This window comes from Notothenia coriiceps, unplaced genomic scaffold (assembly GCF_000735185.1).
Source record: "Notothenia coriiceps isolate Sejong01 unplaced genomic scaffold, NC01 NC01_scaffold00036553, whole genome shotgun sequence".
Taxonomy (NCBI): Eukaryota; Metazoa; Chordata; class Actinopteri; order Perciformes; family Nototheniidae; genus Notothenia; species Notothenia coriiceps.
The window spans coordinates 180,249-194,287 of record NW_011369254.1 but is presented as its reverse complement, the minus strand read 5'-3'; the positions used below and the strand labels follow the sequence as shown (position 1 = coordinate 194,287).

The window sequence follows — 14,039 nt, the reverse complement described above, 5'->3', positions numbered from 1 at the left end:
TTAACTGAAGAAGGCAACATAAATCATGGGCTTACATACACTACAGGGATAAGGACAAAGGGTCAGATAAAGGGTTTCTATTTTGTACAGTATTATTTTGTTGGGAGCCTTCTTTAACTGTGCAGATGAAAAGTAGAGACACTTACCTCTGTCTGATACATCCATGTCAAATGATGAAATGTTCGCTTATCATCAGGCAGCAAGTGACCCTTCTGGATCATTTCTCTTCATGTTTTCTAACCCATGATTTTTCTAATTCATTCTTTTATCACCTGATTATCGACTTCCATGTTTGATCTACACAGCTGTCTGACTTTGTAAATCCATTCATATTTACAATGTGGCATCTGATCAGAAAATAAATGACAAATAGACAATGCCAATGCCATCGGGTTAAGACAAGTTGTGATAAAAACAGACTGTCAACTTTATTTAGTAACTGACCTGTTCAATACGTTATTGGCAATTCTTATCCAGACAGCTTTTGTGTTCACTTATAGTGTATACAACTACTTAACACTTAACATCCCTCCTTCTCGACTTCTCCTTTCTTTTTTAGGAACATGTGGAAGGCCGGCTCTGTGAAGTTTGCCTTCATGGTTACCATACATTGGAGCAGCGAAACTCCCTGGGCTGTCTGCCGTGTGTGTGTGACACCCATGGCACTGTGCCCGAGGGTGTATGTGATATGTGGACCGGACAATGCCCGTGCAGAGAAGGGGTGGAGGGAGCAAGGTGTACCAATTGTGCCCACAACTACTACAACAGAAGTTTACAACTCCAAAGTAAGAGAGGGCCAGAAAAGGTGTTCAAAAACAATAACAAATGTCAGACTCTGTATAGTTTGACAAGTATAATCAAATAAGATACATCAGAGCTACTGTATTTGAAATCAAAATGCATGTTATGTTTTCTTTTAACCTCATATAAGGACTTTTGTCTCTAGAAATATAATTTGTGTGTTGTTAATCGTTTGTTTTGTTGTGTACGTAATGAAACTTTGTAGGAAACGTCCTGATCTATTCTGCTTTCAATTTTCTTTTTTGTGTCGAACAGATAGGTTGTCCCAAGGCTGTGTGCCATGTGTCTGTGACCTCAGAGGGATAGTGGCGGGGTCAGTATGTGACAGCACCACAGGGCAGTGTGTTTGTGTCCCTACACGTTATGGAAAGGACTGCAGTAGCTGCCGACCTGGTGAGTGTTTCTACAATAACATAGGTTGACAGTGCAATCAAGGAATGATTAAATAAAGTGGATACATTTCTGACCAAAGTTCAGACTACCTCAACCAAATTTGAAAAAGGTGAAGAACAATGGTTGCTACTTTAAGTGTGTTTCCTTGTGTGCTGGTGTGGGTTAGTGTATGTGTTGGCATATGCCCTCTGCCAGATCTCCACTCTGTGATTGTCCTGTTTGTGCCAGGTCTTAACAACAGCACCATAGAGGGGGGAAATTGCTTCTTCTCACTCATCTCACTTTGGTTTTTGTGTGTGCATTACCTCATATGTGTGTGTGTGTGTGTGTGTGTGTGTGTGTGTGTGTGTGTGTGTGTGTGTGTGTGTGTGTGTGTGTGTGTGTGTGTGTGTGTGTGTGTGTGTGTGTGTGTGTGTGTGTGTGTGTGTGTGTGTGTGTGTGTGTGTGTGTGTGTGTGTGTGTGTGTGTGTGTGTGTGTGTGTGTGTGTGTGTGTGTGTCATATGGGACAAGCGGTAACAGATGTTGTATTGTGTCTGTAATGGAGTAAGACCAACAGCATAGTCAGGTTTTTTTGTACAGGGTTTTTGTGATGGATGTATTGATGGACAGATGTTAAAAAGAGCATCAGAAGACACAAAATAATCATAATTTTATCTGAAATAGCCCGAAAATAAAAACTAAGGCAATATTAATTACTGTCGTATGGTAACATAGATGAACAACTTTGCCAAGATCATTTATCCCGTTATATACTTAAACCTCCTACAGCTCCCCCCTCATTACCTAAACTGTCAGTTTAGGATGGTTTAATAGAATTTATCGAATTTGTTTGTTGGACGATATTAGCGTTGAGAAATATAAACTGAATTGATTTACAGCGAACTTTAGAACCTGGATTGCTTAATGTAACCTCACACACACCTATTGGCTTTGTGTTACATTTTATTACAAATAAATGGTTAATGAAACCCCAATGCACATGATTGTTGGCAGAATAAGGAAATGGCAGACTACTAACCAAATTCAAAATGTTTTTTTCCATTTGATTTTCGTCTCTTTTTTTGGTCTAGGCTTTTACCTCTCTCCAGATCAGAGTGTGTGTGCGGAGTGTGACTGCCATCCTATGGGAGCAGCGCAGCGGGGTTGTGAGAGGCAGACAGGACAGTGTGTGTGTGTCCATCCTTCAGTGGGAGGACGGCGCTGTGACCAGTGTCGTGAGATGTTCTTTGGATTCAACCCCGGCCTGGGAAGGTAACTCGCACAAAGGCAATCACACACAGATGAATACCATATATGCAGTTTGTACAGACTATAAATCAATTGCACCACCTGCGCATACACGAACACACACACAGCTCCACCTTCGAGCACACACAGCAGCGGGTGCAGACTCTGTAAGGACAGTTTACAGATTAGCGGGCAGACATATGACTTACATGAGTTAAGAGCTGCTTTGACCTTTACCGCTCATGTCTCTACCTGCAGGCTATCTCACACACAGCACCACACACACAACTTAAAACACACATACACAAATGTAACTGTTACACCGTGTGCAGTACTGGTGCGCACACAGACATAAATTCCTCTCAACAGGCTGGCAAAGACAGATAATCCACAAACTGTTTGACTAGTGGTCCACTGAGTAACTGTGTGTTTTTTTTCCATGTGTATGTGAGCTGACCTTGCCTGATAGCTGTATTCCCCTGTGTTCAGGCTGTGGCTGAGATCTCCTCACAGCTGAGAGGGGTAGATTGATGGAAGGAGGGAGAAAAAACAACTTTGATAAAGAGTTGACTTTTAACAAAGAAATAGGGGGAGGAAAGAGTGGAATAAATAAAAAATGGATGGGGATGTTCTAAGGCCCACATGGTTACTGGCAAAAAAAATTCCTTGCTACAGAGTGCATTTCTTGAGTGGGTTTTTCTCTTGGTTTTACACATGAATTAAAGTTAAAATATTCTAAATATTTTAGAGCAAAACATAGAGCCTGACACTTTTATCAACATCACACTTAGCAAGAGGGAGGCTTTACTACTCCACCACTTCCTTCTTGTTTTGATGCCTTAAGATATGGTAGGATAGTTGCAATGGCAAATGCAGACGAGAGGTTGAAATGAGCTGTATTTAATTACAGTGAACTATATAATTCAAGGGCACCCCATTATTTATATTAAGTAGCAAACTGAACCACCCCCCAACCCTACCCTGAGCATCACAGCCCATACTCCACGTGTTTTGCCATTTTTAAGCAGCCGTTTTGGTGTAATCAAAGCCTTACTGTCTTGTATTCTTTTATTGTGCTGGAAAAATGATAAATAAAGTGGGAGGTTATTAGTGCTGAATGCTTTACTTGTGCCCATAGTCGCTCCATAATAAGGATTTCTTCATCTAAATATCATCAAGTAATTTATCCTTCCTCTTCAATCAATAGGCTTTGCTCAAATGAATTTACACACAGACACACACACACACAAATTGATGTGTGAGCAGTTGGTTGGTTGTGGTACTGTGTCTCTATGTGTCTCCATGGAGAACCGGGTCAGAAAATACTGACCGGTGTTAACTTCATCACGGGGAAATATGATGGTAATTCTGTCTGCAGGGATTAGATTTTGGCACATACACACATTCACTTACACACATAATTTTATTACAAGGGATTACACATGTAATAATCCAATACTTCTACATTTACATATATTGTATGTTGTTGTAACCTAACTGTCTTTGAAAGTAACTTAATAAATATAGTATTAATTAAATAAGTATTACATAACAAAATATCATTGTGGCAATTTAATGTTATGTGACCGTTAAATGCTTGTTTCTATTCAGATGCTATATCTCACTAAATACACACACATTACCGTCTCTCTCGTTCATACACATAGAGTACTTTGAGGCCGATGAAAAAGGAGAGAATGGGTGTGATGTTGGTGTTTTCTTTCTCCTTGGTAATGGAGTGAAGGTCAAGTCAATATGGCATATGTGTGTATTTGTAATTGTGTGTTTTTGAGCATGTGTCTGTGTGTGCATTTGAGCACTAGTTGACAGGACAAATTTGCGGCTCGTTAAGAGGCTGTGGCTTTTCACACAGCAATAAAAAAGGTGTGTGTGTGTGTGTGTGTGTGTGTGTGTGTGTGTGTGTGTGTGTGTGAAAGAAAAATGCTCTGTGAGAGTGTGTCAGTAACAGGGTTTACTTTATACTGTACAGAGCTACTCTGTATGTGAGTGGGAGCCAAACATCTTCCAACAAGTACATGTGATAGTGTGTGTGTGTGTGTGTGTGTGTGCATGTGTTTGCATGTGCATGCATGACTGTGTAAAGGTGTGAGGTGGCTGGCCGGATAATCACCCGCTGCCCTGCCCCAGTGAGGGTAACACCACACTGGTGACCCAGACACATACACACACACACACACACACACACACACACACACACACACACACACACACACACACACACACACACACACACACACACACACACACACACACACACACGCACACGCACACAATGTCCGACTCAGACACACACACACTCAGACACACACACACTCAGACACACACACAAACACAAACACAGACACACACACACATTTTGTCATCTCTGAGGGGAAATTCGCATTTTCTGTGAAGTTAGTTTCACAGCTATGGGATGATTATGGGTGGGATGGGCGGTAGTGAGGGGTCTTCCACACAGTGCTAAGGTGAAGACCCCACACCTTTCAGACACACATACTCAGTCACCAGTTAGCTTTGAACCTTTTCACATTAATGCAGATACATTTAAAAAGTGTACTTTCTTTCTCTTTTTCTTTGGCCTGCCATCTACAATACTAAGTTCAAATACATATATGTATAAATACATGAACTTGTAGTTGTTTGTTTTTAATCATAAGCTTTTCAAAAGTTAAAAGTTATTATTGAAACTGTCCAACATAGCTCTGGTAATTTTTGATAGGTGTGTTGATGTTGTTTTTTTTCCAGTTAGAAAAATATCCTGAAATATCTCCTGAAAAAGTTTGCTTTCTTTCCTCTGCTTGACCAGATGTGAGCCTTGTGCATGTGACCCGCTGGGCAGTGCCAATGGTTCATGTCATCCAGACTCTGGGATGTGTGTGTGTAAGCTGCTGGTAACTGGAGACAAGTGTAATAAATGTCAACCCGGAGCGAGTCGTTTCGACCGTGAGAATCACTTCGGCTGCAGTAAAGGTCTGTTTTAAACGCTAACACACACATACACACAAAAGCACAAATCCACGCAAACTGACTTGAAGGCTAGCTGTTTCCAGCGCTAAGCTAACTGACTTTTACTTGTACTGTTGAACCTGATATAAAATCATGTTACTAATCCTATGTAATCTGATTTGAGGGAACGTATTGCTTACACTAGAAACACATTTACAAAATATAAAGGTACTCTAAGTATAAACAATTGTCTTGCTACATTTACTTACTTAGGTTGTGTGTGTCTATATCTCACTGTTTATTTCTTTCACTCTTTTTGCTGTCTGCAGAACCCTTCCAGCAGCCGGCACCAGTGGGTGTTGCTCTCAGTTATTCTTCCATTCGTCTCTCTTGGCACCCACCTGACTCCCCAAACTCCAACAGACTGAACTACACACTCATCAGAGATGGACAGTCAGTGCATACCATCCAGAGTCACTATCCTTTCAGTAAGTGTGTTTTCTGATGTCCTGTTTAACGGTTACCTTATCCTTGTACCTTTTTATATATGTGTTTTCTTTTGCTTCATGTACAGTACCTGCATTTCTTGTCTTGCCATGTACTTTGTGAATCATTTTAAAACACATTTAATCCTTTTACAATCTCAAATGCACATGAAGCAATCATTGTTTTCCAAATTCATTTCCCTACATACTTTTTTCTGCCCCCTTTCATTTCAGGCCCTAAATCATTTGAAGACACCGGTTTGTTTCCTTATAGCAACTACTCTTACTGGGTAATAACAGCTAATGTGGTCGGTGCCGCCATAAGTGCAGCAGCATCATACCAAACTTTAGGTGCACCCCCTGAAGCAGAACATCTCCATTTAAACCTTGTGGGACGCGCCAGTCCAACCACCGCTAGCTTTAACTGGAGCACACCCAGGAATGATACAGGCCCAGTGGAGAGGTGAGGAAAGGCTGGAGGGGATGTTTAGACAGAAGTCAGAATTTAGATTCTCACACTATTCTATGTTTTGCTTCTGACTGAAACTGACTTCTGAAAATATTGTAATCATCAATGTAAATTATCATTTTTATAACATACTATTACAGCCTGAGTGTACACGAACTAAATTATGACTGGACTTGGAGAAAACTTTTATAAGTGATATATTGAAGTCCCTTTTGGATATACACTTTGTGTTAAAAAATAATAAGTCTGGATAATCCTTTAAAGCATGATTGTTAAATTACTGAAATTGATGAGGAACCTTCAGTTTGATTTAACTTTGGGGCATTTTGACATATAATGTATTGTTAATAGCCAGACAGGAATGTGGGCAGAAGCTGCCTACTATTTAAATCAAGGATATTGCTGTTTACACTGTTCTATACATTTTTCAGCCCCTAGGCCACTGTAACATCCCAGCACTATATTCTAACTGAAACACATTACAGTACCATGTGAACTGGTGTATTGTGAATCACAGTTTTTGTCTCCCACAGGTTTGTGTTATCCTCACAGGAGTTTGGAGGAGCCGAGCCTGTCGTTCACTACACAGGCTTATCAACAGAGGCTGTGGTGAGCGGTCTGAAGCCCTTCACCCAATACACTGTCACGCTGGAGGTACGTAGGGCGAACATCTGCTACTGTTAAAAGTCTTTGTATCTCTTTGCAAAATGTAGCCTATTTGTACCAAATTCCCCAAAATAAACATAGTGTAAAGCTCATGTATCTTTAACAGTATATTTCAAGTATGCGTGGGCCACAACCGATGAAAATGTTCAGGAAGTTACAGCCTACAAAATGAAAATGACCAAAAGCTAACCTTGTCTGCAGGCTTGCTCTTCTGGGGGGTGCACATCTACCCAACCACTGTCTCTTCTGACAGCCTCTGCCCCCCCAAGAAACCAACCACCACCCAGAGTCACTGCTACAGGACCGCATACTCTGAATGCTTCCTGGGACCCCCCCAGTCAGCCAAATGGTAGGACCCCTACATTTTCTAAAGATGTAGAACTACAGAAAACATGCACAAACAGAAACTGTAAAAATACACACATGGATACATATTCATCAGAAATATGTTAGAATGACATGGCTTAACAAATACAGTATACATATATACACATTCATGTCAATGTATAAATGTATAATACAAGTAGGGTAATCACAAACACAACACACATTTTTAACTAACATACAGTAGAACACTTGCCTTGCAGGATGGCTTTTAGGCCTGTGTCAATGACATGAGACAGCAAGGGAATCAACTCACACACACACACACACACACACACACACACACACACACACACACACACACACACACACACACACACACACACACACACACACACACACACACACACACACACACACACACACACACACACACACACACACACACACACACACACACACACACACACACACACGGCAATACGCACTGAACTGGGACTGCCTTTAGTAAATCCAGAGAGCTTTGTAATGGCTCTAAGGCTCAGTGTCATACAAAGCCCTGCAACCCGGAGGTTCCGCTCTCTGTTTGTCTCTTTTTTTTCTGTCTTTGTTAATCTTTTTCCCTCAAAGTGCCACAAAAAGCCTCGTTACATGGGTTTCTGTGTGTCTACTTTCTTAATTTCCCCTGTCATTAGTTCCATGTTCAACTTGATTCAACTGAAATCTTAGTGGGTTTGTTCCCTGACTTGGCCCTGTTTATTGTATTTACGAAAACATGGTTTATCATAGCATACTAGAGATCTTAGGGCTGAAAATATAGTTTTGAATTATGCTTTAAATGCACATGATCATTTCTTACATGTTTTGGACTTGGACTGGAAATAGAAATAGAAATGTGCAAATTCATTTTATAACAATTTTGTTTTCTCTACAGGTGTTATCACGAGGTATGAGGTCTTTCTGCGCGGACCGATGGGAACACAGAACTCTTCTGGTCCGGCTGATGAAAAGAGAGTGTTTGTCAGCGCTGGATGGCTGGATCTGAGTGTTTCTCCAGAGGCACAGCTAACCAATAGGAGCACAGTCCCCCCCCCTGAGAGCAGCACCACTGTAGACGATCTGGAGGCGTTTTCCACCTATCAGATGAGAGTCGTGAGCATCAATGTGGCAGGAAGTGTCACATCAGGTTGGACCACAGCACGCACCATGGAGGGAGGTTAGTATACAGTATAGATCATGATTGTGGTTGAACTGAGTTTACATAGATATTTAGTTATTCTCTCATGGGGTCCATTTGAGGGATTAATCCATTTCAACTATGTAGATTGATATTTTTAATTGTTCTTTTACCATCAGGGATTAGACATTAGTCAAAGTCAGATGACATTATAGTCAGCAGTAAGAGCGTTTACCTGCAGATAGCAAAAATATTTTTAGCTATACTGTAAGGGTTTTTAGTATAGACTATTTGCCTTTTTACTGGAGTTTCTCCCGTGGCCATTAGATGCTTGCTCCATAAAAATCCTGCGTTGGTCTATAATTCATACTCACAAGGTCTCTCTTGAAATGTCATGTTTATACAGTATATACACCACCATTCAAAGGTTTGGAATCCCCTGTTATGTTGATGTTTACCTTCTTTCTTTCAATAATAGCTGTTTTTAAATATATTAAACAGTATATTTACAACAGCAAATGTATTATTTAATATTGAAAAGAAGGATGCTTAAGTTATTCCAACATGCATTTAGTCGATGTCCCCAGAGTGATGCTTGACAGGGGAGAATATTGTTACTTTGATGTTGAAATGGTTGTACCATTGCACAGTGTTTTACTCAGCAGCAGGTAGGCAGGCAGGCCAGAGAGTAAACCTGTAAGAAAGTAGCAGGATAAAAATTTGTTTTTCTTATCTGAATATTACATTTGACTGCTTCTTTGCTTAGAATAAAATATTTTATATAAACTGATTTATCAATTATGTGGTGTTGACATTTCCTCAAGCATAAAATACAGCACAAATTAAGGGCAAAAAACATTAAAATGATTAGTTAAATCAGAGCTCTGAGTAATGTAATCAAATGGTGTTCTGGTCAAAATGTGTACTGATGGATCTAATGAAAAAATAATTGTTTTAAATAAAAAAACAGGCATTTGTCAAAAAGAATGTAGAGAGAGGAAGGAGAGAGGAAGGAGGGAGGAAATAAAAACTGCTTGTGGGGAGGGGAAACTCATTAAGGTATTTGAATTTCAAATAGATGATATGGCTCATTAGGACTAAACGATTGCCTCCAACATCACTCTAAGCTATGTGTCTGGATAACAAGCATATGATAACACCATTTTATATGTGGAGAGTGTGTCAGTGTTTGTGCACGTGCGTGCGCTGAGTTAGGGAGGAAGAATGTGACTGTGGTTATGTCTGCCATGAATCACATTTCACAGCATATTTCACAGCTAGATGCCATCAACAGAGGAATAAAAGAATCCCTTCTCTCTAATCTGTCATGTAATGGTGGCTTTCACTACCGTAGAATTATGAAATATTTAAATCCATTAAATCCACATAATATCCAAGAAGTCTCAATTTCTTACTTATGTCTCTGTGTATAAATTAGTATTTTATTTTTATTTAGCTCACTGTCAAAGGTTCATATTAAATAGTAGTAGATGGCATACAAAGAAAAATGTATCTAACACTTCTTTAAATCTAAGAGATTAACTACTTGTAAGGTTTTAGTCTCAGGCTCTCATAATCTAAAAGAAAATGCATATTCTTCAAGAATTAATTTTAATCATATCAATTGGTGTTGTGGTCCCTTGGGGAGGTGGTATACTCTTTTAAATAGATGGGTAGATCACTAATGAGAAAGTAGGTCCAGTCCTGTATTTCAATGGTTTTCTGACTGATTTGTTATTGTACCGTAAATCCACAGAAAAACAAGATTTAAATATATATATACATGCGTGTGCCCTCCACAATACCAGTCCTCATACTCTAATGTAAGTCATAAGTAAAGATTGCAATTTTTTCTAGTTAGGTTCAACCATTCACTGTTCAAATAGACAGGGACATCCTCTCAAATTCTAGTGACATTTCTCAATTGATTGATTCTCATCAATGCATCAATACAATCAATACATCATGACCCGTTTAATAATTGCAGGTTTTGTTTAAATGTTTAGAAGAGTTGTAATACCTGAAATGATTTGTCATTCACAATATGACAATATGTGATTAGTTGATGAAAAGTGTATCATTAATAAATGGCTAAATATATTGTGTGATGTTTACTTTTCATACACATGTTGTTTTCCAGTCCCAGAGTGGATTGCTCCTCCAGATGTGACCTCCCTGTCCTCCAGCAGCCTCAAAGTTGTGTGGAGCTCTGCTGAGGGTCGAGGGGTCATTGCCCGCGGACAGGTCACCGAATATCGGGTCAACTTACTCACAGAACAGACCAACAATCCCTATGCTCCTCCAGTTATTAGTCAGGTAAGACGCAAACACACACTATCCCTTTCACAATATGATCAGGACAAAGTCAAGTCAAGGTAAAAGCTTTACAGTTTGTTTGATTTTTGACAAATGATGTTGGATTTACTCATCCCCAGTACAACTGATGTCGCATCATGCTTTTCTTGAAAATGTTATTACCTGCGGTTTGCAATAAAGTTTTGGAACCACAGTATGAATAAATATGTAATCAACCCAAACACTTTTAACTGGCCATACAATTTAATGAAATGTGATTTGATTTGTCAGGCACTCTTAAAATGAAATGACTGGTATTTTATAAGATTATGTTTAATCATCATGGTTTTCTGATGGTCACAGTTATTACACAATTAATAGTGCAGCTGTAGTGTATGGGTGGTCAGGTCGGTTAACACGTCAAAGTGTGTGTGTACAGAGTTAAGTACTGAGGTCATTGTGTATAAATCCTGTTTCTTGCTACTTTTTCCCCCTCTTTCTCGCACTTTTTCAGGTCTTACACAGGGTGGGCCCATCGTCACCACCTGTTTATGTGGTGAAAGGACTGAAGCCTTACCATGTGTACAACTTCACAGTAACACTCTGCACAAAGACAGGTTGCATTTCCAGTCTGCCAAGCACAGGACTGACCTTACCAGCAGGTAAACAAGAATACGTGCACACAAACACACATGAATGCAGACAAACAGAAACAAAAGTACAAATGGCCTCGCAACAGTAATCAGCTTTATAAAAACTACATTTGAAAACATGGAAATGCTGATGCTGATTGTTTTTGCAGAGAGATACATGTAATAGCTGCTTAGTAAAATAAAATACTTGCGGGGTTATTCTCTTTATAACTACTGCAACACAAGCCTCTGACATATGTACACACGTATCCAAAAGCACACAGTCAGTCATTGGGTACTTGAGTGGAGACAGCAATGGTTGTGTTAACCGGAGGGGATATTCATGGCACGCGGCAGTAAAAACAATTTACTGTTAATTACAAGGAGAAAAATGTGGCGTAGCACACACTTCCTGCTGGCCATGAATCAAACACACACAGAGTTACAGAAACACACATACAATCTCTCTTTGAGATGTATAACCATTATGGAATGGTAATGAATTGGCTGTGTTTAATAACTCGGGCAAAAATCTATGGGACTGAGATGAGTACTAATTGATCAGTGCAGGATGACATAGACACACACACAGTTAAAGGATTTGTATTCAATCTCTTTATCCGTCAGTATCTCTCTGACAGTCTGTTGCTCTGTCACACACTTTCTCTTCATCTATGCTTCAATTCCATCTCTACCTGGCGCTTTCACTTAAACACAAAATAGCACATTGCAGCAGGGAAACATGAATCACTCTGAAATACACATATCACACACACACACACACACACACACACACACACACACACACACACACACACACGCACACGCACACGCACACCTGACTCCCAACATTCATTTCCATCTGTTCACTCATGAACTCTCTCTGCTCTTGCTGCTCATTTTATGTCTTTTTCTGTTTTGTTTTGTTTATCCCTTTTGGTAAATAGACAATGGATGCGCTGAGTGGTTTTGAAAATATACCCAAACCTTTCATCTATAAATACTTGCTCAGGGATTTGAGCTTTTGAACGTACTCATAACAGCTACATCTGTTGACATAGCGAATATTTTCATTTCTAACAATTCTTGTGTTTATTGTGATGAATGATACTTTATATTGTAATCTGTGGACTTTTTTAATGTATTTTTAATGGCTGCATCTGTTGACACAGCGACAATGTTTATTTCAAGTGATTCCAAAGACTTCTCATGACTGTAATACAGTACAATACAATATGGCTTATTGTACCCAGTTGACTTTTTGAATGTATTTTTAACAGCCACATCTGTTCCCACCATTTTGTTTCATCCAACGCCAAAGATGTCCCTTGTTTCAACTATAAGAAATGATAAGGGCATATGCCGTTTGGCAGATTTTTTTTATCATCTCTAAACAATTTGCATAGCATGTGCTACTCCATTGGGTGTTGAGCTTCTGTTGCAGCTCCACGCCTCATATCACTTTTTCTTAGAAAATATCTATTTATATATTTTATGCTTTCATTCTGACAAAGCTGTGGCTGCAGGATTTATGTTTTATGTACTTCTGTGTTTGCCTCCATCTGTTTGATTATCCTTCAGTCTGTTCAAACTATAACATGTTATACTGTATACAGTATTTCATTCGATTTAAATTTTGGGGAAAAACCTTGCAGAGAGAAAACCAAACAAATCTTAGTCCGAGTAAAACCTCACTTCAATCTATACTGTTGATGTAAGACTCACAGAGCTACATGTATTATGAATAAATATGTTTAAAAGTATTTTCTTAGGTTTTATCCAAAATACATTTTTGACATCTTAAGCCCACATTTTTTGTAGAAATCTACAGAAAAACTGAAAACTTCTGCTTGATTTGTCTAAAATGTTACATTTGGTCTCGAAATGAACATCTCCTGAATGAAACAGGAAATGATCCTCACATTAAGTGGTACTCCTGGCAGGGTGTACTTGAGCGTGGTACTGATGCACTGATAAATCTACGCCACATAAGGCTGGGCCATTAGATCCAGCTACCATCTGCTGTAAGTGAGCAGACAGCATCTGCGAAACCACTGGAGTTACACCAAAGCACATGACTGAGCATTAGCGCGCACACTGAGACAGACGTAACGACACAAGGAATGCACTTGCGCTCCATGTGTGTGGATGCATTTGCAATTGTTTCAATGTGTGTGTCTTTCCGAAAAGTTATCGATCAAGACGTAAAGTGAGTGGCTAATCAGGGGCTGATGGTGATGTTTTATGTATCCTACATCCATAAAGACTTGTTCTACAAGACATACACACAGAGAGACATACACACATACACACTCCCACTGTAACACCACTCAACAGAACAGGAACTTTATTGATTTACGCATAATTGGCCTGAGGCCCTTCTTGAGGGGAGAAATATGCATGGCAAGGGATCGCGATGTCAATAAGTGGTGTGCTTGTGTGCGTGGTGTAACTGTACGCTAAGAGCCTGTTAAGACACATCAGTCGCTGTAAAAACAGAAAACACACACACATGCACAATTGCTCCTGGGAGCTGGCCCATGATTTAGCTGCTTCATTACCATGTCGGCAGCTAAAATTAACCTTTCTGGTGGACTGCTAA

General features: G+C 39.6%; 1 protein-coding gene across 1 annotated transcript in view; it reads left to right on the top strand.

Annotated features, from left to right (window-relative positions):
* ush2a (Usher syndrome 2A (autosomal recessive, mild)) overlaps window positions 1–14,039 on the top strand; it is a 166,447-nt gene that overhangs the window by 37,414 nt on the left and 114,994 nt on the right. The window contains exons 17-27 of the mRNA XM_010792799.1: window positions 560–785; window positions 1,072–1,194; window positions 2,266–2,446; window positions 5,250–5,413; window positions 5,719–5,877; window positions 6,109–6,337; window positions 6,877–6,997; window positions 7,211–7,358; window positions 8,268–8,549; window positions 10,651–10,826; window positions 11,320–11,467. Of these exons, the coding sequence (XP_010791101.1) occupies window positions 560–785; window positions 1,072–1,194; window positions 2,266–2,446; window positions 5,250–5,413; window positions 5,719–5,877; window positions 6,109–6,337; window positions 6,877–6,997; window positions 7,211–7,358; window positions 8,268–8,549; window positions 10,651–10,826; window positions 11,320–11,467 (1,957 nt within the window). The remainder of the gene's footprint in view (window positions 1–559; window positions 786–1,071; window positions 1,195–2,265; window positions 2,447–5,249; window positions 5,414–5,718; window positions 5,878–6,108; window positions 6,338–6,876; window positions 6,998–7,210; window positions 7,359–8,267; window positions 8,550–10,650; window positions 10,827–11,319; window positions 11,468–14,039) is intronic.